This window comes from Zalophus californianus, chromosome 3 (assembly GCF_009762305.2).
Source record: "Zalophus californianus isolate mZalCal1 chromosome 3, mZalCal1.pri.v2, whole genome shotgun sequence".
Classification (NCBI taxonomy): Eukaryota; Metazoa; Chordata; class Mammalia; order Carnivora; family Otariidae; genus Zalophus; species Zalophus californianus.
The window spans coordinates 123,791,214-123,818,333 of NC_045597.1; the positions used below are offsets into that span (position 1 = coordinate 123,791,214).

General features: G+C 42.3%; 1 protein-coding gene across 10 annotated transcripts in view; it reads left to right on the forward strand.

The window, feature by feature from the left end:
- TANC1 (tetratricopeptide repeat, ankyrin repeat and coiled-coil containing 1) overlaps window positions 1-27,120 on the forward strand; it is a 229,698-nt gene that overhangs the window by 91,964 nt on the left and 110,614 nt on the right. For 9 of the 10 annotated variants that reach the window (XM_027591492.2, XM_027591493.2, XM_027591495.2 and 6 more), the window contains one exon: window positions 14,082-14,282. The exons of the other annotated variant lie outside the window; for it this stretch is intronic. In XM_027591492.2, the coding sequence (XP_027447293.1) occupies window positions 14,082-14,282 (201 nt within the window). The remainder of the gene's footprint in view (window positions 1-14,081; window positions 14,283-27,120) is intronic. 10 annotated transcript variants of the gene reach the window in all.

A 27,120-nucleotide genomic window follows, 5' to 3' on the forward strand; every position in this document is an offset into this window, starting at 1 on the left:
TTTCGTGGAAGCAGCATCTCAAAGATGAATGAGCGCTCTGCTGGCTTGGCTTCAGGAAACTTGGGAGTTTCAGTTTAATGGAGCTGCTAGCTCTTTTTGAACAAGTGTTTTCATTTTTCTGAACTTCTGTTTTCTTGCCTATAAAATGAAGGTAATAGTCTGTCATACAGTAATGATAAAAGGTCAAATGAAATGAAGTTTTTTAAATTTTAAGTTCAAGCATGATAATATTGATTATGTGAGGAATTTGTTTCACTTTTACCACATGGTAACCTTGGTTTGGGGAAATGCCCATCAAGTGAGGAAATAAAATATACTCCTATAAATATTTAAATTTATATCAGGAATTTTTGATACCTAAATGTGAGGGAGGGGTGAGATCTCTTTGTCTTCCTCAGATGTAATAGAGAAGCTGGGAAGTGAATCCTCTGGGAGAAAATAGGGCAGCACTGATGAAAATTGCTCGTTGAGTATTTACTATGTATCCGACAGTGTGCTAAATGCCTATAAACAGTTACCCCACATAATCAATAGCTTATTAGTAGAGGTTAGAGAGTTAGTTTAAGATTGTGCAGTTAGTGGCAGAGCCAAGATTTGAACCCAGTTTGTCTCCAAAGCCGGTGTCCTCTGTAGTGTAGCAGCCGAGTTTTGTAAGCTTCCGCCATCTGCAACATAGTATCTCTCTCTCAGGGTTGTTGGTTGTCCTGATGATCCCGTGAGTTACAGGGCTTAGAACAGTGCCTGGGCCACTGTAAGCATTTTACGTTTGTTCTTACTATGATTGATAGTATTTTCTGTGTCATTCTGACTCCCCACCCCCCCTTGACCCCTTTAGGCTTTAGTGAATGGGAGCGTCTTGGATAGTTTTGTTTCCTTGCCTATGTGGCAGACACAACCCTAGCCATTTCATCTGGTGCAGATGGAGGACAGCCGTGGTGATGGGTCTGGCCTTAGCAGAGTGCTGTGGGGACAGTTGCTGTCAACAGTCTGGGATGGCATGTGCTGGCTAGGACAGGGAAGGGGGAAAGGGTTTAAGTCCCAAACCCAAGGATCTGCCACCAGAAGCCTCTGTATCTGCCAAGACAAGGTGTGTGTGCACTCAAAGGTGTGGTGCCCGTATGATTCGGTGTTCACCTTGTCTTTATAATAATGGGCTTTAGTGTAGTTGTCTAGTGCATTGATTTCTAAACGTGGCTGCTTCCCTAGAATCATTTGTGAGTCAAATTCCCAACCGAACCTGAGGTGGGGCTCAAGCGTATGTGTTTGTAATGTAATGGTTAGCCAGGTTTAAGAGCCACTAGGATGCTGCTTGTTCCTAAGTCTGTGCAGGGCCAGCCCCAGCCAGCCATGGCAGAAGTACATGTATGTGATTTGAAAACTCTTGGGAGAAGGAGCTCCCCCATTATCTTGTCAGCCCTGTTCTTGGCAGCCATCTAAAGGTGAATTTGAAATACAGCTCTACAAGGAGATGAGTGACAAGGGTTCTATTCCAGAAATAACCAGGGACAGGATTTCATCAAAGCAATTTGTCAGTGTATTTTTACTTGGTTCTTGTGTTTATGTTGATTCCTCATCAATATTTGAGTATTTTCATGCTTCCAAGTTAGATACACAAGCAGTAATAGCTATTGAATATAATTTTGATGCTTAATTTACATGCAACTTTATAGAAATCGTTTGAGGACTGTATTTCCCAGAGCGATGCTCAGAGAATGAATGGAGTAACTCACATTCCATTTTATATTTGAGAAATCATGATTAGAGTGGAATGTTAATATGGTTAGCTGTGGTGAGACAATATTGACATTGTTGCTAAGATATTGTACCAGACATGTCATTGAGGCTGCTGTTTTGAAAACTGAGTGATGCTGCCTTGTTTTTTTTTTTCCCCCCTCCTCATTTGTGGTGCTGGTGGTGCTGGTAGAGCAGGAATATAGCAAATAACAGATGCAGAAAATGTAGTTGTCTTGTTCTCTCTCTCCGCTCCCTGCCCCCCAGTACAGGCCTGGAAAGGATCTTGTTAAACAGCCCCATGTACACAACTGACTATTCTGCTTTTTTCTAGAATGTGTGCTGAATTGGTTATATAGCATTTTTAGCATGTTTTTTGTGGGGAAGAAACTTTCAGTGCTGCTTAGAAACTTGGAGATATTTTCCCTCCAAATGTTTATAGATCCCATTTTCCTTGTAAGGAGTTGAAATAAGATAAATGGTAGCAGCTCCCTCTTATCCTTCCTTTCTCTTGTAATGAGGCCTGTTGGCAACAGAATTGCTGATGGGACTGCCAGAGTTTGAATTTGAGTTGTTAGTGAGGGGGTGGTGTGCTGGTTATGGTATTGTTCTAAAAGTCTTTTTCTCTCCACTTATTTTTCCACCCCCAAAATGTCATCGTGTCCAATATGACAGAATGTTCCCAATGATTATCATTCAGGGAAACGTGACTTGCTAAATTATCTGTGGATGACAGTCAGAACTTCTTAAGCACCGAACAGCATTCCACGCTTGGTACGCACCTTGGTTCGGGGATCCACAGTGTACAAAAGCAGGCTAGTGTGAGGCCATGATGAAGAGTTCCAATGGTGGGGCAGACTGCCTGGGTTCAAATCCAGATCTACCACTTGCAGGCTGTGGGGGCCTAGGTAGCTTACTTAGTAGCCTCCCTAAGCATTAGTTTTCTCATCTATAGCCCAGGAACAGTGACAGCAAATGGGATAGGGTGAATAAGTAAGCTAATGTATGTAAAGTGCTTAGCAAGTTGTCTGGTACAGAAAGTAAGACTTTTACTACTAACTTAATCATCCTCATTTTTTAGACAGATAAACAGATAATATGATGAACATACATATATAGTTAGAATAGAGAACTCAATATAAATCCTGATGTGTTACTTGGTACTTGCTATAACATGAAATTCAAGAGTAAGCTCCAGCAGTCCTAGTGGGGCTCAGTGTGTAAATGGCTTTAGGAGTTGGAGAATCAGTGGGTAGTTGCAGTCCCCAGGGCCACCTCCTTGCAAGGTCCAGGGCACCATTCACATAGATGTGAGATGTGCAGCATGGTGGTTCTAATGTCACACCCAAGATCTACAGAAAAAGGGGAGTTTTTTATGTTGTAAGAAGTCATATTCAGGATGTTGTTTTTGAGAAAGGTTATTTACTTTTTTTTAAATGATTTTATTTATTTGACAGAGACACGGTGAGAGAAGGAACACAAGAGGGGGTAGTGGGAGAAGGAGAAGTAGGCTCCCCGCGGAGCCCAAAGCTGGGCTCGATCCCAGGACCCGGGGATCATGACCTGAGCTGAAGGCAGACGCTTAACTGACTGAGCCACCCAGGCACCCCACGGTTATTTACTTTTAAAGATTTTACTTATTTGAGAGAGAGAGCATGAGCATGAGCAGGGGGAGGGACAGAGGGAGAAGCAAGGCTCCCTGCTGAGCAGGGAGCCCAATTTGGAACTCGATCCCAGGACCCCGGGATCATGACCTGAGCTGAAGACAGACACCTAACTGACTGAGCCACCTAGGCGCCCCAAGAAAGTTTAATGTTAAGAGAAGGATTGATAGGTTAGAGATTGAAAGTTGTAAGCAGAGAAGTCAGAGTGTAGACAGAGCTGGTGGGTGTGGTTCCTTTGTATGTAGTATATAGTACTACATTACTACTTTGTATAGTAGTCATTGTAGTACTACAGACAAAGTACGTGGAGTAAGGAACTGGATCTTGAGCCACACAGTGACTGGTAGGAGGAAGCCAGTCCAGACCTTCACTGTGAGAACAATCAGTAAGGAAGACCATTCAGTGTTTCTAAGACCTAGGGAAAAGATGATGATGGACAGTTTGAGCTACATGGACAAGGGCAAGTTTGAGCCAGGTGGATGAGTAGGCACAGTTGGAGGTGCCCAGATAAAGGAAAGGTGAGGGGCTCCCTCATTATGAGAACGATAACTTGGCAGGTGTCCAGCAGGGGGCTTGCTGGGAAACCTCCTGAAGTAGAAAGAGATGGGTACAAATTTATGTTTCAAATGTTTAATGGAAAATTGTTTTCTTGTAAAATATTCTCATTATAAAAATGTCAGAACATATGTCAAACCAAAAATGTAAAAGGGAACAACCGTTGCTCCTTCCACCTCCTTAAGAATAACCATCAACTTTTTACCAAACCTCCTTCTAGCTTTTGGTTGTGCATATTTTCCTATTGTCATAGCATATACAAGATTGTGTATACTGGCTTAAATATTTCTTCCATACCTCTTTAAAAATGTTAATCATCTGGTAAGCTCAAATTTTCCTTTCTCGTAATTTCAGTTCTTTGGCAATGAAGATGGTTGTTGTGGTGTTCTGTGCCCTTCTGCTGCTTTAGGGGATGGGGGCGGGTGGTGTGGGAGAGCTTTTTCTGTTCAGCTTCACAACCATGCAAAAAATGTTAGCCATTGTTTGCAAATTATGGCACAGGGCACTATTGTTTTAAGAGGTTGCCAGATAAGGTAAGAGATTGTTTCTGCGCTATGGAGTGAAGGATATGGTTCAAAACCCACATTTCCTGAATGAGAAGGGAGTGGAAGCAGAAGAGGGACAGTTGAATGATGTGTTTGAAGGCTGGGCTGGGGCTATAGTTTATAGCCCTTTTTTTCCCCTTAATGATGTCTTCACTGTTGAATAGTTAATTTTGGTTCTTAAGTAACAACCCCCCCCCCCCCCAAGAAGGATAAATGGGCTGGCTATTTTCTGAGCTTTTGAATATCCGAGAATGTTTTTTGGTTGATATTGTAGAAAACTTGGTGTGGTTTTATAAGGTTTGGTCTTGCTGTTCCCTTCCTCAAGTTTTGTAGATGTTGCTTTTGACTTCTGGTTTTTAGTACTAGAGAGAAATGTTGTTGGTCAAATTGTGTGTGTCTCCCCCCCCGCCCCCACCAAAAGATGTTGAAGTTCTAACCCTCAATACCTGTGAAGGTGACCTTATTAGGAAGTAGGGTCTTCGTAGATGTAATTGAGGTAAAACGAGGTCATATTGGATTAGCAGAAGCCCTAATTTATTAGGACTGTTCTTAGAAGAAAAGCGCAGACATAGGGGACGATGCCATGTGATGACAGAGGCAGAGGTTAGAGTGATGTGTCTACAAGCCAGAGATAACAGGCAACACCAGAAACCAAGAAAGGCATGGATTAGATTCTCTCCTGGAGACTTCAGAGAGAGCCTGGCCCTGCTGGACACCTTAATTGTGGACTTAAAGCCTCCAGATATGGGACAGAATAAATTTCTGTTGTTTAGCCACCCAGTGTGTGGTACACTGTTAAGCAGCCTGGGGACCTAAGATAAACAGTCTGAGGGCAGTTGGGTTCTTGTTCCTTTGAATGTCTCTGTGGTTTTGCAGCCCATTCAACTTTTTTTTTTTTTTTTTTTTTTACACTATATACTTACCTGGATGTTTATGGGTTAAGAAAAAATTATCAACTTAGTTTTGCCAGGAGGAGTCAAGGTATGTTCCCTTCAGGGACACAGCCTAGGGTATGGTGGGTCCTTTCTATCTGCATACTTTAATTCAAAAAAGATTTGTTTTTAGTTTTAAGATCATGTCCTCATTTTTTCTCAGAAACACCTTTTGTTTTTCCTATTTGTAATCTTACATCATTAAAATGTTTACCCTGCTCTTCTGCATCTGGGGAGACGTCTTCAAGCTTGTTCTTTATCACAGAATAGATTTTCTATAGTGTGAATTCTCTTTATGCCTGGAATGTGGATCATAATCTGGCAACTGCTTTTTAAATTCCTTGCTTTTCTTCCCTTATTTTTAATTTGAGTCTGGTGTATAGAGAAGAAAGAAACACAGTGCATGAAGGATCTAGAGGCCATGTTATCCTGGATTCCAAGGGTGTCCTGCACTTCACTGACTTTTTTTTTTCCCCCCCTTTTTTCTTTTGAGTCTTCAAGAAGATACTCCCTTTCCTTCTCTCTCATAAGCTAGATGCTTCTTCATTCTCCCATTTTTGGGGGATGTTTGTGGGGGAGGCTTTTCATCGAAGAGGCACGATCTGGTCAGCCTGTTTGACCTACATGGATCTGTTGCCTTCTGCTGGTAGGTGTGGGGCAAAGACAGGAGTGGACGCCAGGGTACCTGGATCGTTCCCTGACCCCGTGGGCTAAGTGTACTTGGGCCCCCTGTTGTTATCCTTAACATTATTGGGAATTCTTTCCTTTTCTGGCACTCCCTTACCTTTCCATATGCTTTTTGCATTTATGAGTTTGTCTTTTACTTTGTAGTTACAAGTATCTTATGGGGGTCTTGGGAGACGTTTTGCTAGGAGTTTTACAGGAAACCAGAATTCATGCTTTTATCACCTTTAGCCTACCACCACCCCACTCTCTGCACTCCTGGCTGCTCCCCCTCTTCCTCGCACCCCTGTATTCCTTGGTCCTGTCCTGCCTCATTCCTGGCCCTTTCAGCCTCTGCTTTCCCCCCATCCTCGCTACCCCTCTGGCCTATCTTTCTTCCTGCCCTCTCTCTGGCAAGCCTCTGGATTATCCTGTGTGCGCTGCAACCACAGGCATGCCCACACTACCCCACCAGCAGTGGAGATGCCCTGGGCCTGGAAGAGAGTCAGAGTGCAGGATGGGTAGAGAAGAAATGGAGCATGTGTCTACACAGAGCCCATCGATGATGGGAGCAAGTGTGCCCCGTGAGACTGAGAATCCACCTCCTTTAGAACTGCGTTCCCTGACTGCATCCACTTCAGCCAATGGAAGATAAGCTCACCTCCTAGCAGTCAGCCCCACACACCTGCACTTTGAATGGTCTTTGTGGAATAGATCTTCATTTCACCCATTTGCCAAGTCAGGCCATGGTGGGTGGCCCATTTAGACTTAAGACCTTTGTATCTATACATGGCTCAGTCCTAGGGAATGCAAATTTAAAATATTTACAGGAAACATATGCACATAAAATGTAAACTATATAAAAGTGTATACCTTCCATCCATGCTCCTACTTGGTCCGTTCACTTTTCCAGAGGCAGCCACTGCTGCTGGTTCCTGTGTGTCCTTCTAGAGACCCTCCGCACGTGTATAGCTGTGTATGTTTACATATATTTATATACATAGGTATACATTGTATATACCCATGCATATACAGATAAGTACAATAAACACACACACACTCAAGGAATGTACCTTGTGTTTTAATCATCTGTATGATTATTCCCTCCAGTTTCTTTCCCTTTTCATCTCTGGAAGAGGAGCATAAACATTTGACTGCCTTCCTGCCTTGGTGGTTCTCAATCCTGGCTGCACCTGAGAAACACTTGGCGGAGAGAGTTGCCAGGGCCTGAGCCACACCCCAGAGCAGCTCTGACAGCCTCCCTGGGACAGGCTCAGGTTTCCCTGTGTGCCAGGATTGGGAACTGCGACTTCAGTTGTGTACGGGAGCGGTAGACCTGGCAGGTCTGCAGAATCTGAGTGGGGGGTGTTCCATGGGACTCGGGGACCTGAGTACCGACTATCCCTGACAAGGAAATGGGGAGTAACGGATTCCGTGCAGATTGAAGATGAACCCTACCAGCTTGCTTTGGACCACAAGCGGCCCGCCACTTCCTTCTTCATCTGTGCTGGGCAGAGTGGCCAAGATTCTCAGTTTGATGAGGCGGGAACAGCTCTCAGTGCCTCCACCCAGGGCGGAGAGAGCAGGTTCGAAGGCTGCAAGAGTTAAATGAATTTACAGTGCAAAGGAAGCTGAGAAGAAACTGTTTAAGATCTATCTCGGATCCACTTTGCTTGTATGGTGACAGCATAAGGTGTGACTAAAAGAAAATTAACGATCCAGGCCTGAGTGCCTCCCAAATGGAATGATCCGGAGTGCTGTGGAGCTAATTAACCAGCCGGCACGAAAAGTGAAAATAGATGAGGGAACAGGTTTCTTTTCATGGTGGCCTGGTACTGCGTATAGACCTACATATTCTATTTTTGGCATTCCCTATTAAGTATTCAAAATGACGTCATGTTGAAAGGCTTAGCTCAGTAGCCTTTTTTCAGGGGAGCAGGATGGATCCTGGATTGGACTGCCTGGGTTCAGACCCAGCTCATGCCGTTGGCCAGCATCTGCGGGCAAGATACCTGGTGCTGTGTGGTGGTCTCGTCAGAGGAGTATGAAAACAACATCCAGTTCATGAGGTCGTTGTGAGGATAGGAGATAATGGGTATAAAGTGCTTTGAACCCTGTCCTAACACACAGTACTCCAAGGAAAGCATTTATTGTGTTGAAACACAACCCCCCTAGGGCTTGAGGGGTTGGGAATTTTTCTGAGGGCTTGTATTTTTTTTTTTAAGATTTTATTTGAGAGAGCGTGAGCGCATGAGCAGGGGCAGGGATGGGGGGGGGAAGGGAGAAGGAGAAGCAGACTCCCCGCTGAGCAGGGAGCACAGGATGCAGGGACTTGATCCCAGGACCCCGAGATCATGACCTGAGCTGAAGGCAGACGCTTAACGACTGAGCCACCCGGGCGCCCTGAGGTCTCGTATTTTTTAAGCTTAGAAACTCTTTCCTGGTGACCTGCCTTAAAGGAGAATTTTGACAAAAATAGAGGAAATGCCAGTCTCTTTCCCCATCACCTGTGTTAGGGTAAAGTACATTTGGTTCTATAACCACTGAGTATTGAGAATAAAACTGTGAGGATAGTATTTACTGATTTCCTTTTAGAATCCACTTGGTGGATTTTTGAAGACAAAAGGGTAAACTTGTCCTGTTGACCAGGCTTTTCTATACTGGGGTTTGGGTGGGGGGGGGGTGGGAGTTAGCTGCTTTGTTGCCTCTTGGCAGTATTGAGTCTTAGTCATGATTCTGAATAATGTTCTGGAAAATTGCTTTCTTGGATACATTTATCTTAACTCTCTTTGAAAATGTATATTAACAATCAGTAGCTCTGGCTGGTTACTTGGGGGAGATCCTGTAAGACATAAAACAGTGTAAAATGCTTTCATTTGCAGAGAGAGCCTTCCAGAGGCTCCCAAAATGATACTTGGATTGTGTGGGAGGAAATCTTTTCCAATTTTCTAGGTTTCTGTAAATATATATGAGTTATGTGGTTATAAAACCTTATGATGGAAAATATGTTTAAGAAACATTAATGTGCTCCCAGGCAGGGACTGCACAAAAGATGCCCTAACACATTTAATGCCCCAGTTAAATGTATTGCACAAGTCCCATTTTCTGGAACTGGATAAACAGAACATCTTTCTATTCTGAGCTTCTGTCCCCCTCCCCTCTCCACCTAGTCACTTCAATGGCACAATAAATGGAAATCTTATTTCCTGCATCTGCAGACCTATTTACCTGAATGTCTAAGCTCTCCCTTGCCTTTCTTAGGTCTGTTCTTTCTGAAATGCGATTTTGCTTTCATCTCCCTGGCTTCTTTGCCCTCGTTTTTTTTTTTTTTTTCTCCTAAGCCTTCTCTAATCCTGCACTCCATTTACTTTAATCTGTAATGTTGGACATTGCCATTCTGCATAGACACCTTTAAACATTCATCATCTCCCAGATTTGCATTTTCTTCCATTATGAACTTAAAATCCCTTTTCACAGTCTGTAACAGTGAAATTTTAAAATAAAGAACTATTATCAAAAGCCATTTCTGCCAATTTAAAATGCCTTATTGGATGGCTTTAACCCTTTGACAATTCCATCATCTTTGTAAACTATGACTTGATTTATAGTTCTTTTGTGTTGTATGTATGTGTATATGTATGTATTTAGTTATATTACAGGTGGGAAGAACCTAATGCCCCTATGCCCTTTACGGTTTTTTATTTTTGGAACTCAAAGAAGTGGTGATTTTAAAATTAGAAAAGTATATGTGGGTGTGTATGATGGAGCCTGTATGTAACCTGCAAAGCCTAAACCTTAAAAGCAAAAACATGCTGACCCTTTATAGATTTCTTAATTTAAAAACATGTCTGTTTGGGGGGAACCTCCATTTTTTTTTTTCTTCAAAATAAAGTCCTTAGATGTGTGGAGCAGTGAGCTGGCCAGTTGCGGGAATTGGGAGAGGAGGTCGTTCTGGGTGCATGGACCCTGCTCCCCATAGTTCACCTCCACGTCCCAGCTTCCTGTCTGTGAAGCGGTCCAATTGGACTAGACGTTCTCTGAGATTAAAAACACGTTGCAGGGGATGTGTGTGTCTGTGGTACATCAATGTTCCATGCAAAACACCTGCCAGTCAAAACGGGAGGAGGCCTAGCAGATCATGGGTGGTTGATAAATGGTTTTCGCATTCCGGAGAGGATGCCTCGTCCTACCTGGGCTGGCATTTCTGCTGCGGTAACAGGAGGGGTGATCCAAGTGCTTCTCCTCCTTTTATGGAGGTGGGAATAAAATAGGTCACAGTTCAAAGAACACCAGAGCTGCAGGAAATGTGCCCACAGTGCTGGTTATTTCAGTGAAATGGTTTTAATTCTTCTTGAAACCTCCTTAAACATCTGCTGAGGAATGTTAAATTGGCCAGAGAATTTCTGGTGTCATGTTGCCCAGAACCAATGTTGGGTAATTCTCGTGGATGCCCCTAAGAGATTTTTCACGTTCTGCCACTGGCGTCGTCTGCGTCCTAGTGATGCTCTTGGATTTACGTTGACCTGAACCCCTTTGCTCACATGGAGTTAAAGCACCAGCCTCCAGAACGCTGCCTCCAGCTTCCAAGCTGCCGGATCACCCCACTTGTTTCATGCTGCCTGTTCATAGGTAAAACTTCTCTCCCTGCTTTTTGCCTTTCTAATAAAAGGGAGCTGGAAGTTCGGGGTCTTTAACTGTGTCTCAGAAACCAACAGGACAATATGTTTGGGATTGATATGGTGAGATGTCAGAGTAAACTTGAAATAGAAACCCTTCCTTCCTGGACCCCATCTCTGTCTCATTTAATTGCAGACCACATAAAATCACAGTGTCAGAGTACAGCTTTTCCAAAGGCTGAAGGTCCTCATGGTTACGGCCTGCTTTGGAAACTCATCCTCACTGTACTTGCAGTTAATGAAAATATTTGCTTTGCTTGATATAAACAAAGTTTATGGGCAGAATTTGTAATTAGATAACTCTTTAATTTTCTTTTACCCTTCACTCCCCAGGTTTTTGCTTGTATCACATTGGAGAATACTAAGTATTTAAGAAAACAAACCCTTTTCCAGTAATGCGCTTTACTGTTTATTTCTGGCATTGTCATAATAGGTACATTTCTCTCTAAATTAGTGTGTCCCCGTCCAAATTGAGGGGCTTGAAGTCTGGTTTGGGGTTTGCTTTTTTTTTTTTATTTTTTAAGATTTATTAGAGAGCACAAGCAGGGGGAGCAGCAGAGGGAGAGGAAGAAGCAGGCTCCCCGCCGAGCAGGGAGCCCAATTTGGAACTCGATCCCAGGACCCCGGGATCATGACCGGAGCTGAAGGCAGATGCTTAACTGACTGAGCCACCCAGGTGTCCCCGGCGTTTTGGTTTTTGTACAGGTTAGGAATACTTGTGTGTGAATAGGGAAGACTGTACCTTGTCACAGCACCTGCTCCTATCAGGCCAATCTAGCTGTTGAACTAGCACGTCTGTGATTTAGATGGTATGAGGGCAGCCACAGGGCAAACCACATGGACAACCCATTCGAGGTCCCCCACACATCCTATGTGTGTACCTCTTGCGGCTGTGGCCTCCATACTTTCCAAGTTCTCCATCTCCTGGTGTTCCTTGCCAAATATCCAGGAAATCAGGTGACCAGGCACCATGCTTGTAGGCATAGCACCTACTTGCATTCCCCCTGATGAGACCAGTGTGCTGGTGGGGACTGGTCATGTGCACCAGAGACTGGACCACAGAAAACAGCTCTCCTTCCCTCTACTTTCTCAAATCTCAGTGCGGGGGTTACTCGGCCCCAGTGGGAGTTGGCTTTACAGTATATATCACCAGCTCTGCCTTAAGGTCCCTTCCATGGACAGAGAGCTGAGAAACCTCATGTCCTGGCTCAAGACCTCAAGGAGGTCTTTCAGAAAGATTTCTGGCTTATCTCCAGTGGTGTAAGAGTAGCTCCCAGGTCCTGGTAATTGGTGGTGGTTTCTTACAGTGCACATCAGGAAGCAGGGCGAGCAAGGGTTATAGGAGGACCAGAGTGGGTGACTGTTGCTGTTCACGTAGATTTAGGATGTAAGAATTTCCACTAATTCCGGCTTCCTTCCCCCATGGACAGAACGTTTGTGTGGATCTTCTTGTTTTTGAAAATTCTAGTGAGAGTTTCCTGGTAATTCTGTTTGTTTTTTTTTCCTTCAAATACCAGTCACTTGGATGCTTTAGTGATAAATCTTTAATTTCCCAAGTCTGTTAAAACCCCTTCAAGCACAGCTGGCCCAGGGGAGACTCAAATGACCTTTCTGATGTTGCCAACTCATCCACTGTGGGACCATGGCTTTTCCATTCACAGCTCTGCTGGTTTTGAGTTGCCTTTGAAAGTCAGGCACGAGCCTTTATGCCTGTTTTAACCCTCACACCGGTCTGTGCAGGGGGTGACTACCTATTTCACCATGCCTCCTAACATGAAGAATAAGCACAGCGATGCAATTTGAACTTGATAGTTTGGGTAATGTCTCTTTTGAGTCTGGCACACAAAGACTGACAAAAATTGAGCCTCTGATTCAAATCCAGGCCTTGATTTTTCAGAGTCAGGAAGGCCTGGTAGGACCAGTTGGGTAGTATTTATCGGAGAGACTAGTTTGCTTATGGAAAACTTGCTATATCTTTTCCAGTTCTGCTGTATATAAACTTAGAGCTTGTAGATATTTTAATCAGGGTAATTTACCTTCCCTCCTCACCCATCCTCAGTTGCTTCTTAGTACACCCGGGAGGGGAGGAAGTGATGGGTGAGGGGAGGAGCAATAGAGGAGAGCTTATCTGAATGCTTGAGGACCAGCTGTATCTTTTCCAGAGAGGCTGACCCTAGCCAGCATACTCTCTTCCTTTTGTCCTCTCTATACTGTAATTGTGTCCTCTCTATTTTGTCATTGGATCTGCTTACCCTAGAATATCTAATTTTCTAACAGTAAGCTTGTTTGTCCTGAAGTTCCTTTAGGGGCTGAAAACCAGGGAGAACCAGCTTCATCAGTGAGTCCTGTTTCCAGTCCCACGACTAAGGGTTGGGCTGGTCGAGTTGTAGGAGGTTGGTCCCTGTGCTGTGGGGAGCGTGGCATGGATCTGATGAGAGAAGAGATATAGGGTGCTGGGGAGCAATGTTGAAGTCGGGAGACCCTCCCTTGGGTTCTCTTATTGGAGAGAAGTGGTGGGAAGGCAGGGAGTTCTGGAAAGCATCTGGGTGTTGGAATCTATTCTGTGATACCTATGTAAGACCCATTACTTGAGCTGAAATCATAGCTTCTTGTGGATCATTCATACTTGGTCTTAATCTAATCTCAGGGGGTGCCCGAGTGGCTCAGTCAGTTAAGCGTCTAACTCTTGATTTCAGCTCAGGTCATAATCTCAGGGTCCTGGGATCAAGCCCGGCATCAGGCTCTGTGCTCAGCAGGGAGTCTGCTTGAGATCCCACCTCCACTCTCCACTCACGTTCTCTCTCAAAAAATCTTAAAAAAAAAAAAAATCTAATCTCTAATCTCGGGGGTGCCTGCTGAGCATCTGCCTTTGGCCCAGGTCATGATCCTAGGGTCCTGGGATCGAACCTCTCATTGGGCTCCTTGCTCAGCGGGGAATCTGCTTCTCCCTCTCCTCCCTGTTCTTGCTCTCTCTCACTATCTCTGTCTCTCTCTCTCTCAAATCTTAAAAACAAAAAAAAATCTAATCTCAGATTGGTGGCTTTCTGGACCCATTGTTAGGAGTGAAACTGGACCAGTTGATAGGGTACAGAAAAGGGTATGAGGTGTGGAGTTCATTGATATTTGAGTGGTGAAACTTGAATTTTCTCTCACATGGTAAAAAGTCCCTAGGAGTGGTAGAAGAAAAAAGAAAAAACTGTTAAAAAACAACATACACATGAGATATATGGGAATTATATTCTAAGGATCTAGTTCTTAAGAGTTAATCTACCTGTAATGGATGGTCTAAGTTAAGGTTTTCTCTCTTCACTCCAGGAGGTGACTTTGGTCCAGAGACTTCCCCCCAAGTCCTGCCGCCCGGCCATGGTGGGGACTTTTCTGTGAGCAGCCTTCCTATAACAGAGGACACCTACAGGGTGAGCTTGGCCAAAGGTGTCTCCATGTCTCTGCCTTCATCACCTCTGCTGCCTCGACAGTCTCACTCGGTGCAATCAAGATCAAATAAAAAATCCCCAGGTAACTGAACAGCAAAACAGCACCCAAACTAGCTTGGTTATATATATAATGCATGTATTGAAATGAAGCAAAACTGGTGCTTATAAGGAATTTTCTGGGAGGTTGTTTTCTTTGTTATAGTAATTTCTGGAAGGAGAAAATCTTTAAAAAAGAATTATGATTTGAATAGACTCATTTCTTTACTTCAACCTGTATACAAACTATTTTGGTTGCTCAGCCTAGACTTTTACAAAAATTCAAGATCTCATTATCAATATTAATGTTAATCATTGGTCTTGTGTTCTTGATCATGAATTAGGGAGTGTTATCTAAACTTACTGTGGTGCATTTAAAAGTTCTGGATTTTGGCAAGGGTAATCTGACAACAGTCCATTTATTACTGCCAAATGTTATATACTGATATACTTTCTTTGATTACATCACCCACCATTTGAACAACTATATAATTTTTGAAAATTCAGACTTTTAAAGGGGTGGGAAGCAAGGGTCTTATGGATTACTTGTTTCAAGTATCTTTGCTTCTCTCATTACCAAGTTTTTGCACTTAACGTTACCAGTGAAAACACAAACGTTACTTAACTTTGAGAGGTTATGATTCAGATGTGAGGAAAGCCTTTCCAAAATTCTTATACCTGCAATCATGAGAGTTCTTTGATCTTTTAGCTTTGCTGAGCGTTTGTTTACTGAAGGCAGGATAGTTTGGGGCCCTTACTGATCATATGCCAGCGTAAGGATTCTTCTCATTTACACATAAACGAGTTTGGAATTGGTGTCCTGGAGCTATAAAACTGGTATCTGTTTTTCTGGTTTCCTAAATATTTGTATTACTTGAGATGTGATAGGCATTATTTCTCAATCATTTAGTGGATATTTGCAGTTTGTGTGGTGACAAAATTAAGAAGGCAAACCTTGAGGCTTTGAATGTTAGAAATGGTGCTATGAATTGGTAAGTGTCCAAAACCCTTAATTGTTCTAGAGCTTTCTTATTTTGGACAACATTGTTTACAATCCAGTCATTAGCTGGAACTTGGAAACCTTTTTGGTATGAAGCAATTTCCTATGCCAAGGAATTTGACCTGTTTATCAGTATTTGGGGAAATTCCTGGAATGTCCTTCCTTCTCTTTGCCTTTCCCTACCACTATATCTCTTTGTCACATTTCTTCCCTTCTTTCAAATTGTGGTTCCCACACTGCCTTTCTTGATGGTTACCCCATCGGAATTGCTCTTCTTCCTACAAATTGTGCATAGCATTTTACTTTTTCCTTTATCAGCCCTGTCATTTGTCCTTTTTCCCTTGAATCGGTGTGTTTCTGTGCAGCCTGTGTCTGATGGGCATGGATAGGCACGATGGCTTCTTTGAGTATACATCATCTATATAAAACCAATATTAGAATTCTGAACTTATCTGGATTTTATTTATTAGAGAGAGAGAGAGAGAGCGCACGAGCAGGAGGGAGATGGAGAAGCAGGCTCGATCCCAGGACCCTGAGATCATGATCTGAGCTGAAGGCAGACTTTTAACCCCTGGGATCATGACCTGAGCCAAAAGCAGACGCTTAACTGATTGAGCCACCCAGGCGTCCCCTCTCTGGATTCTTAAGGGACCTTGGTTGAGGGTAACGTGAGTGCTAAGTGCAGAGATACGACCTTTGGTAGAATTTGCCTTGCTATAGTCTATGCTGCTGCAAAGAGTTGATGCTGCTTGGGCCTTAGGCCTGGTGAGAATACCTAAGAGACTAGGGAATATGTATTTCAGAGGGAATTTTATTACTAACAGAAGTTTGTTTTAGTGGGACTTGAATCTTCTTTTTAATTTTTTTTAATTTGATTTTTCCAGCTCTATTGAGATACACTTGACTATACCATGTAAGTTTAAGGTATACAACATAGTGATTTTATCTATGCAGGTATATATTGCAAAATAATTACAGTAAGGTTAACACGTCCATCACTTCATAGCTACAATGAATTTATTTTGTGGGGTGTTAGTGGGATGCTAGATAGCAATGAATGGCATGACCAACATGGGAAATATGGCTCTCCAGAAGGGTCTCAGAGGCCACAGGCTCTCATGGGCCAGAAACCCCTGATGAGGCCTGGTCTCCTGTGTCCTGACTAAATTTGATATTTTTAGTTTTGAGAAAATATCATATAGTTTGTTTTTCTCCATAGGAATAAAATTTATTTCTATTAAATGCTTTGCAAGACCTTATGAACAGAAGGGAATAGTTGTGCGACATTCAGCCTTTTAATGGATTGAAGAGAATATTCTCCATATTAGATGCTTTGGGCCCAAATTAAATACACTAAGCAGATTCTTCTCTAATGGGGCCATGCTTGTGCATTGCCCAAATTTGTGCTGCAAATTAGTGTCTCACAGTGGTAATTTGGCTTCATTATCTTGGCAATTTTAATTCACAAGGGAAGCTAAGGGCAAAGATGCTTGCTTAAAAATGGCAGTGACTCAGAGTACATCAGACAATAAACAATGTTTTTCCAGAGTGTCTAATACTCACAGGTTTCTGTTTAAGCAGTATTGTTAGAAAAGTGTCCAGAGACCTAGTGTCTACCTGCCTGTAAAATTAGTTGGCATATGGTTGTGAATATGCATTGGATTTAAAAATAGCTGTCTCTTTAAAAAGCTCGCACTGTTGTTGCTAATGATACAGTAAATATGGTGTGCATGCTGCGCCCATCGGTACTGAGCCCTTCCACTGCGCTCCTCTCACACCAGCCGGGCTGGGCTTCAGATCTTGTCATCAACCAGCTCTGAATTACCATGATGACTTCTGTTCTCATTTGTATGATAAGACTCTTTTCTCTCTTTTGTTTAAGAAGGTGCATTAAAAAAAAAATCTAAACCTGTTTTACTCGTTTGGATAGAAACTCTTCACTAATTGATGTAATCAAGAAACTGTCAGGGACTGAAACCATTCTAGCAAAGGTCAAAAACTATAAACCCCTGTAATAGGCACTCCACGTAGCCTGTTTTAATGAAAGTTTGTATTTTCATACAATAGGTGATTAGCTGGTGGATCATGGGAACTCTGGGCCAGAGACCGTTTCATTAACCTTGCAATAATGTGACCCTGCATTTTTCATGGTTGAGTTTCTTACATTCCACTCATATTGCTAGTTAATATTATTTATTCTCCTACTACTTTGTTCCATATAGTTATATTTTTTTCACTTGTTAGTCTAAAGATGCAGTTTTTGAGTATTGTTTCAATTTTTTTTTTGGGGGGGGGTGGAAACTACATTTGCTGGTAAAGAAAACAAGGGCCAGTATCCATTATGGTCCTGTGGTGGTTGCAAGCTTTTTTGGATTAAGAATTCATTAATATTTGTAATGTATCCTTTTGTCTTCCAGAGAAGAGCAAAGCCCATTTCCTGTGGTTTATTTATTAGTAATATCATTAGTTACTTTATACTTGGATTATATTTCCCAGATCACTTTGGAACCCCATTATGAAACACTCCAAAGGCAGGGCATGAACGGGAAGCACGCTTTTTAAAATACTGTGATGGGGTACAGCAGTAGAGGTTGGAAAGTGGTGGATACTGCTTTTTTCATCCTCGCTTGTGTGGAGAGACTGGATGGTGCCGGCTAGGTGCACATCTGCCGCTCGGTTCCAGTTCCAGTTCCTGCTGTAGCCCTTTTGGAAACCCCTCTGGCTGGCTGTTTCTTCAAGGGAGAAACCTCCAAGTTGACAGGCTGTGAAGTGAAGTCATTCTGCCCTTTGATTCTTGGACCGTAAGTTAATTGTCTGTCCAGGCCCTCCCTCTCTCACCCTGCAAGAGTGTTTCCTGTAGAAAATTAGCGTTTTTATTTACTTATTTTTATTTATTTATTTTAAAAATTTTTTTTGATCTCCTTCGAGACCTGAGACCACACGTGCACTGCCTTTTTTCACTTAATATTATATCATGAACAATTTCCAGTTTGCTTGAAGGACTTGAGATTTAATGTCTTTTGTTTCAATATTCCATGATTGATTTTTAACTAGTTTCCAATTGTCGGGTATTTGTTCTTTTTCAGGTGTTTAAAAATTGTAGTATGCGCTAGGATATTTTGCTTTGTTTTTGCTGTTCAGTGCCTATGAATTCAAAATTTTTAATTGTGGTAAAATACAAGTAACAGAATTTACCATCTTAACTATTTTTAAATGTACAGTCCAGTCGTGTAAAGTACATTCACATTGTGCGAGCAGTCTCCAGAGCTCCTGATGTAAATGCTTTTGTCCAGTAATTTTTGCGCACATCTGATATCGTAAGAGTGGCAAGTTCCCAGAAATGGAATTATTGAACTAAATGGACTGCATTTTTAAAGATCTTGATGCATACTGCCCAGTCACTTTCCAGAAAAGCTGTATTGATTTCACATTCCCTCCCAAGTTCTTTGAGAGGCTTCTTTTTGAAGTTAACCGTCTTCTGGGAACAGTCTCAGATGGATAGTACTGGTGTGGTGCTTTGTCCGAATTAGTAAGAAGGGGCTGAGAGAAGTCCTCCTATCACCTTCCTCTTTTTGAACTTCCCTTCTGTCTGCACTTCTCAGACAATTCTCATTTTTTCCTTCCATGATACTGTGTCAGGGGAATGATCACAGCTGAGTCAGATCAAGCTCACGGTCAGAAAAACACTCAGCTGGCTTCCAGTTTTAGCTACAACCACGCTCTGTTATGTGAGGAAGATCATAGACATTTTCTATATATTTTTTTAAAGATTTTATTTTTAAGTAATCTCTACACCCACCGTGGGGCTTGAACTCACAACCCCGAGATCAAGAGTCACACACTCCACCAGCTGAGCCAGCCAGGTGTCCCAGGATCATAGACATTTTTGAGTTGGCAAGGCCTCCAGACCAGGTCAGGCCATCCGTGCCAGGCCTCTTTGCAGATAGGGAAGGGGATGGAACTTGCCCCAGTGTGGAAGTTACTGGTAGAGCTTTGGCCTAAGCCCAGGTCCCCTGCTCTGTCCCCCGCCTGTTCTCTGATGCCAGTCTGCATTGTTCTGTCTGTATGTAGTTGACACATGAGCTGTAAATGATGGCGCTTTGTGTTCTGGTTGCATGCACACAGGGAGGCCATGGGCTTCATGTGCCCACATGCATCCGTGAGGCTTTTGGGGGGGGGGGGGGCGGAGAGGGGAGAACAACCCAGGAAATGCATAGTCCCAGCCCAAGCCTGCCTGTAGCGCTGGCTAGTTTTAGGCCCTGCTTTCACCCAAGTTGTCAGGGCCACAATTAGGGCTCTTTCAGCAAGGACAGTTCCTCCTGCTGCCGTGAATAGGAAAACATTCTTTGTTTTCTCCTGGAGACTTGTTATACAATAGCTTCCTCCACGGAGTAGGCGGCTGCCTGTGCCTCACTGCCACGCCCAACTCGTGACCCGGACACACGCTCTCTGTTGCCCTGTGTTTACGCATCAAGCCCGTGTGAATGCCTTTGCTCTACTCTGAACCTGCGGACCTTTCTGAGTGCCCTTTATTTCCGCACCTGTGATCCTGGTTCACCCATATACACTTTGTCCGTGCCTCCAACTCACCCCAGAGGTTTTGTTTTTGTTTGTTTGTTTTTTAAAGATTTTATTTATTTGACAGAGACACAGTGAGAGAGGGAACACAAGCAGGGGGAGTGGAGAGGGAGAAGCAGGCTTCCCACCCAACAGGGAGCCCGATGCGGGGCTTAATCCCGGGACCCTGGGATCATGACCTGAGCTGAAGGTGGACACTTAACGACTGAGCCACCCGGGCACCCCTCACCCCAGAGTTTTAAAGAAGACTGATGCCTGAGTTCTACCTTTAGAGATTCTGATTTAATGTCTATGAGGTATGGCCTGGGCATTGGGATTAAAAAAAAAAAAAAAGCTTCCCAGGTGATTCTAATATGTAGCAAAGTTTGAGAACCACTGGTAAGGAATTATAGGAGATAATCACATATTCTTTTTTAATGAGGGGAAATAGACTGATATTATCTTTAGTTTTTATATTTTAGAAATAATATTTAAGGAGGGAAAGACATTACAAAAATGTACTAAATAAAGGTACAGTAAATCTTGGTTACCTCGTACCCCCAGAAAGACCACCTCTTTTGACACTCGGTTGAATGTCTTTCCTGTACTTTTGTAGTACACAAGTGATGCATTTGCCCATTTGCCTGAGCACTGGACATGTAAGAGCTTCCCAGTTTTCCACCAACTAAACAGTGGAAGAACATTCTTGTATATTAATATTTGAAGGCATCTCATTTTCGTTGGATAGACTATGCAAGTGGGATTACTGGGTGGAAACTGATGTTGAGAGTGGATTGTGATACACTTACTGGTCATTTGTACTTTTTTCTTTGGGGAATTTTTTGTGGTATTTGTCTAATGTTCTGCTTGGGCAATATGTATTTCTTACTGAATCATCACAGCTTTCCTGTTGTTTGTTTTAAGACATACATAAGTTATGTATGTCACTGAAACATTTTCCCAGATTGTCATTTTCCATTTAATTAGGTTTATAAGTCTTTTATGACCCACAAAAGTTTTTTGTTCTCTCAGTTCAAACTTACATACTTTTCCATTGTGATTTATCCCATTGCATTTCTTTAAAAAGATTTTATTTATTTATTTGACTATCCCATTGCATTTTTTAAAAACAGCTTTATTGTGATGTATCACATACCATATAATTCACCCATTTAAAGTTTACAGTTCAGCGTTTTTAGTATTTTCACAGGGTTGTGCAACCATTGCCACAATCTAATTTTAGAACCTTTTTATCTCCCTTAAAAAAAAAAAAACAAAACAAAACCCATTCACATTAGCAATTACTCCACATTCCTCCCTACTTCCCTCCCCCTCTCCCTAATCCACCATCTGCAGCCCTAAGCAAATAGTAATCTATTTTTTATCTCTGAATTGCCTATTCCAGGCGTTTCATATAAATGGAATCCTGTAACATGTGGGCTCTTGTGACTGACTTCTTTCATAGAACAGTGTTTTCTAGGTTCATCCACATTTTATGTAGTATGTATCAGTACTTCATTCCATTTCATTACCTAATACCACTTTTAAAAATCCATTCTTCAGTATATGGACATTTGGATTTCTACTTTTTGGTTATTATGAATAATACCATTATGAACATTTGTGTGTGCATTTTTGGGTGTATATATCTTTTCATTTCTTGGGTGTATACCTAGGAATAAAATTGCTGGATCATACGATAATTGTATGTTTAACATTTTGAAGCACTGCCAAAGTATTTTCCAAAGTGACTGCAACATTTTGGATTCCCACCAGCAGAGTGCAAGATTTCCAGTTTCTCCACATTCTTGCCAACACTTGTTGTTGTCAGTCTTTTTTTTTTTTTTTTTTTTGTTACAGTCATCCTACTGCATGTGAACTGGCATCTCCTTGTAGTTTTATTAAGTTGTAAGAATTCTTTTTATATTCTAATTACAAGTTATGCAGTATACAAATTTACTTCCTTTCTGTGGGTTGGTCTTTTCACTTTCTTGATACTGTTGTTTCAAGCACAAGTTTTTAACTTTGATGTAGTCCATTTTATTTTATCACTGTTCTTTTGATGCTCTAAGAAACTATTGCCTACTCCAAAGTCACAAAGACTTAGACCTGTGTTAATTTTTCATACATGCTGTGATGTAGGGGCCAACTTCATTCTTGTACGTGTGGCTATCCATTTCTCCTGGTGCCATTTACTGAAAAGACAGTTTTCCCCCCATTGAATGGCCTTTGACCAAGTCACTGCTATGCTCTAAACCAGCCCTATGTTTCACTTCTCCCTTCGCCTTATTCTCCTCCCGGTGCCTAAGGTCAGAACTTCCTCTGTCAGACTTGACTTCATGGGTGGCTGACATCTTTTGCTTCAGCCAGCCTTCCTTTGTGTCTCTCCTTTTCCTTGTGGGGAGAAATAAATTCTTGCCCCAAACACCTGGAGCACTGTGCTTCCTCCTTTCCTCCTCCCTCTGCACAGATATTCATTGCACGTCTCTGCCCTGACCTTCCGTGAGCTCCTTGTCTTTGGTTCTTGTCTTTGTTTCCCCCTGGAAGCCTTGGAAATAGGATCTAATCATTTCTTTCAGTTACCCTAGTACATACCTATGCCCCTGCTAAAATGGATAGTTTAGTAATTGCCAGTCATCAGCCCCATGTGACTGGTTGAAAATACTAATGGACACATAAGCAACTTCAGTGTAATGGTACCTTACATTTATAAAGTTAGAAACATAGCTTCCCCCATATCTAGAGAGAACTGATTCTTTAATTAAGGTCTTACCTCTCTGTCAGGGCTTTGCTATCATTAGACAGTGAGCAAAGGGGAGTATATTTTAAGCTGGATTTGTCAGGGGCCTTCTCAACCCTAACTTTTTTTTTTTTTTTAAGATTTTATTTGAGAGAGAAAGCAAGAGAGAAAGAGCACAAGCAGGGAAGGGGGGAAGAGGGAGAGAGAGAAACAGACCCCACCCCCGCTGAGCAGGGAGCCCAACACAGGCTCAATTCCAGGACCCCAAGATCATGACCTGATCCGAAGGCAGACGCTTAACTGACTGAGCCACCCAGGCTCCCCTCAACCCTACTTTTCTATGCTTCTGTCACACTCTTTCTCAGGCTCTTGGCATTTTTGCTGCATGTTTCGTACTGCCTGCGGTTCATGATGACTGGAGGCTTTACCCAGTCACACTTTACAGCAGCATCAGCTGCACCCCGTGGTGGTGTCAGATGGCGGCGAGAACAAACCCAGTGCCGTGCTCAGAAATGAGTCTTTTTACCTCAAGAAAACAGATGGGGGTAGGGAGAGCAGTGGTGGGAATCTCTTCTCTTTGATCATTTCCGATTCTCAGAGAAGTCACAGAAGCTCATGGAAGCTATTGTACCTGTAGCTGACATAGGTGGACATTACTATAAAGTAGAAATAGGCAGGAAGGAGAGATTGATGCTCCAGCTTGAATCCTCAAGCTTGTGATGAAACAGGTCTGTGTGTGTGTGTGTGTGTGTGTGTGTGTGTGTCAGCAGGAATGGCTGGCTGTGTTCCAAGTGGAGGGGCCAGGGTGTGCAGAGCCTGCTGTGGGGAAGCTGACGCGAACACAGAATGGTGATCTCTAGAGGAGAGCTCAGTAAGAACCCGAGTGCCTTACAAAGGGGAAACCGGGACCACAGGGAAAATCTTCATTATCCGGGCCTGGAGTGTTAAACCAGTAGGCCTTGCCCCTGGTGGCTTATGGAGAGTAGCTAGTGAACAGTTAACGCATAGAACCCTTTGTTTGCACAAGAATTCTGAGAAATAAGATTTAGGAAACTCTTCCAAGGAGGTGTGACTTGGTGTGACTTTCTTGTCCCTTCCATCACCAACCAAGTCCTCCTTTATTGGTCAAAGGTCCTACGTGGCAGTTAATGAACTCACTATTTTTTTAATAGAATTTTTTAAAGAGCAGCTCACAGCAACATTAAGTGAAGTGTCTGGAGATGTTTCATACACCTCTACCCTACACACACACAGTCTCCCCGTTATTGACATCCCCCATCACAGTGAGACATTTGTCACAATCAGTGAACCTACATTGGCATGCCATCATCACCGAAAGTCCAAAGTTTACATCCTTGATGTTAGATATTCTGAATTTAGACAAACATATAATGACATGTATCCATCATTATGGTATTCTACAGAGTATTTTCACTGCCCTAAAAATCCTCTGTGCTCCATTCCATCTGTTCCACACATCCCACCTTGAACCCCTGGCAGTACTCACCTTTGTAATTATAGTCTCCATAGTTTTGCCTTTGCTGGAAGGTCAGAGAGTTGGAATCCTATAGTATGTAGCCTTTTCATACTGGGCTTTTTCACTTAATAGTCACACGTTTAAGGTTCTTCCATATCTTTTTCATGAGTTGATAGCTTATTTCCTTTTAGTGCTGAATATTATTCCATTGTCTGAATGCACCACAGTTTGGTTATCCCTTCACCTACTGAAGGACATCTTGGTTGTTTTTGGGTTTGGCAGTTATGAGTAGACCTTCTGTAAATAGTTGTGTGCTGGTTTTTGTATGGACATAAATTTTTAATACCTTTGGGTGAATACCAAGAAGCATGATTGCTGGCTAATATGGTAAGAGTATGTTTAGTTTTGGGGCGCCTGGGTGGCTCAGCTGGCGTCTGCCTTCGGCTCAGGTCATGATCCCAGGGTCCTGGGATCGAGTCCCGCATTGGGCTCCCTGCAGGCGGGGATCCTGCTTCTCTCTCTGCCTCTGCCTCTCTCTCTCACTGACTCTCATGAATAAATAAATAAAACATTAAAAAAAAAGTATGTTTAGTTTTATAAAAAATTGATAAACTTCCTTTCAAAGTGGCTGTACTGTCTGCATTTCCACAAGCAATGAATAAGAATTCCTGTTGTGCTACATCCCCACTTGCATTTGATGTCAGTTTTTTGGATTTTGGCCATTTTGATAGGTGTATGGTGGTCTCTTATTGTTTTAATTTGCAGTTCCCTGATGACATATGTTATAGAGTATCTTTTCATAGCTTATTTTCCACCTCTATATCTTTTCTGGGTGAGCTATCTGTTAAGGTTTGGCACATTTTAAAAGTCACATTGTTTGTTTTCTTGTTGAGTTTTAAGAGTTCTTTGTATATTTTAGATTATAGTCCTTTATCAGATATATCTTTTGCAAATATTTTTTCCCAGTTTGTGGCTTGTCTTCTCATTCTCTTGACATTGTCTTTTGCAGAAGAGTTTTTGGTTTTAGTGAATTTCAGCTCATCAGTTATTTCTTTCATGAATTGGGGTTGTATCTAAACAGTCACTGACATAGCCAGGGTCATTAGGATTTTTTTATGTTATCTTCTAGGGGTTTTATAGTTTAGCCTTTTACATTTAGGTCTGTGATCCATTTTGAATTTTTGTGAAGGGTGTAAAGTTGGTGTCTAGATTTAATTTCTTGCATGTGAATGTCCATTCTTCTCCTTCAAAGTTGTATTGGCTATTTCGGGTGTTTTGCCTTTTCATATAAACTTTAGAATCAGTTGGCTAAGCTCTACAAAATAACTTGCTGGGATTTTGATTGAGATTACATTGAACCTATAGATTAAGTTGGAAAAGTTGGCGTCTTGACAATGTAGAGTCTTCCCTTCCGTGAATATGGACTATCTCTCCATTTGGTTCTCTGATCATCAGCATTTTTTAGTTTTCTTCATGTGGATCTTTTATACATTTTGTTTATACTGAAGGATTTCACTTTTTGAGATGCAAATGCAAATGGTATTGTTTTTAATTTCAATTTCCACTTGCTCATTACTGGCATATAGGAAATCAATTGGCTTTTGTTTATTAATTCTGTATCCTGCAAGCTTGCTATAATCCCTGTTCCAGGAACTTTTTGGTCCGTTATTTCGGATTTTCTACATAGATGATCATGTCATCTGTGGAAGAAGTCAGTTTTTATTCTTTGCCAATCTATATGCCGTTTCTCGTCTTATTGTATTAACTAGGACTTCCAGGGCAACATTGAAAAGGAGTGGTGGGAGGGAATATCCTTACCTTGTTCCTGATCTTAGTGGGAAAACTTCTTGTTTCCACCATCAAGTATAATATTAGAGTTTTTGTAGATATTCTTTATCAAGTTGAGGAATTTCCCCTCTGTTCCTAGTTGACTGAGAGTTTCTATCATGAATGGGTATTTGATTTTGCCATGAATTTTCAGCATCTATTGATATGATCATGTGATTTTGCTTCTTTAGCCTATTGATGTGATGGATTACATTAATTTTCTGATGTTGAACCAGCCTTGCACATCTGGAATCAATCTCACTTGAGTGTGATACAGAATTCTTTTAATTTATTTTTTTTTAAAAGATTTATTTATTTTAGAGAGTGTGTGTGCACACAAGCAGGAGGGGCAGAGGGAAAGGGAGAGAGAACCTGAAGCAGACCCCTTGCTGAGCACAGAGCCTGATGTGGGGCCTGATCCCATGACCCCAAGACCACAACCCGAGCTGAAACCAAGAGTCAGATGCTCAACCGACTGCACCACCCAGGTGCCCTTATAATTCTTTTTATGCATTCTTGGATTTGATTTGCTAATATTTTGTTGAGGATTTTTGCATCCATATTTATGAGAGCTATTGGTCTGTAGTTTTCTTGTACTGTCTCTGGTTTTGGTGTTAGAGGAATGCTGTCTTCATAAAATCTGTTAGAGTGAGTTGGGAAGTATACCTTTTACTTATGTCCTCTGGAAGAGATTGTAGAGAACTAGTATGATTTCTTCCTTAAATGTTTAGTAGAATTCACCAGTGAACCCATCTGGGCCTGGTGCTTTCTATTTTGGAAGGTTACTTGTTAATTCAATTTCTTTAATAGCTATAGGCCTTTTCAGGTTGAGCTCACTTTTTGAAAAGCCTGATGTTATTACCTGCCATCAGTCAGAAACCTGTGAGACTCTGGTTTTAGCTAACTAAAATATTGGCGATACTGATAGGTGCAGAAGTCTCCATCCACCCCAGTCTTGGGCAGTTTGGAACTGGATTCACCTCCTACTTGGTGTGCTTGGGTAGGTTATAGGTCTTTCCTTCTCTGGGAGATGGGGGTAATAATGGCACTTCTCTTTATAGGGTAACTGAAATTTATATGAGATGCAGACTGTGAATTGTAGGGCCTGATACACAAGCTCTTCTGTGGGGGTTGCTGTTTCAATGTAGCCATCTGCCTTGGCGCCCATCTTCATTTTCCTTCATCTGACTTGGTGGCCGAGAATGGATTCCCACAGTATCAGTCCTCTCAATTCTCCATCCTCGGCCAGATGCCCCCCCCCCCCCACCCCCGCCGAGGGATTT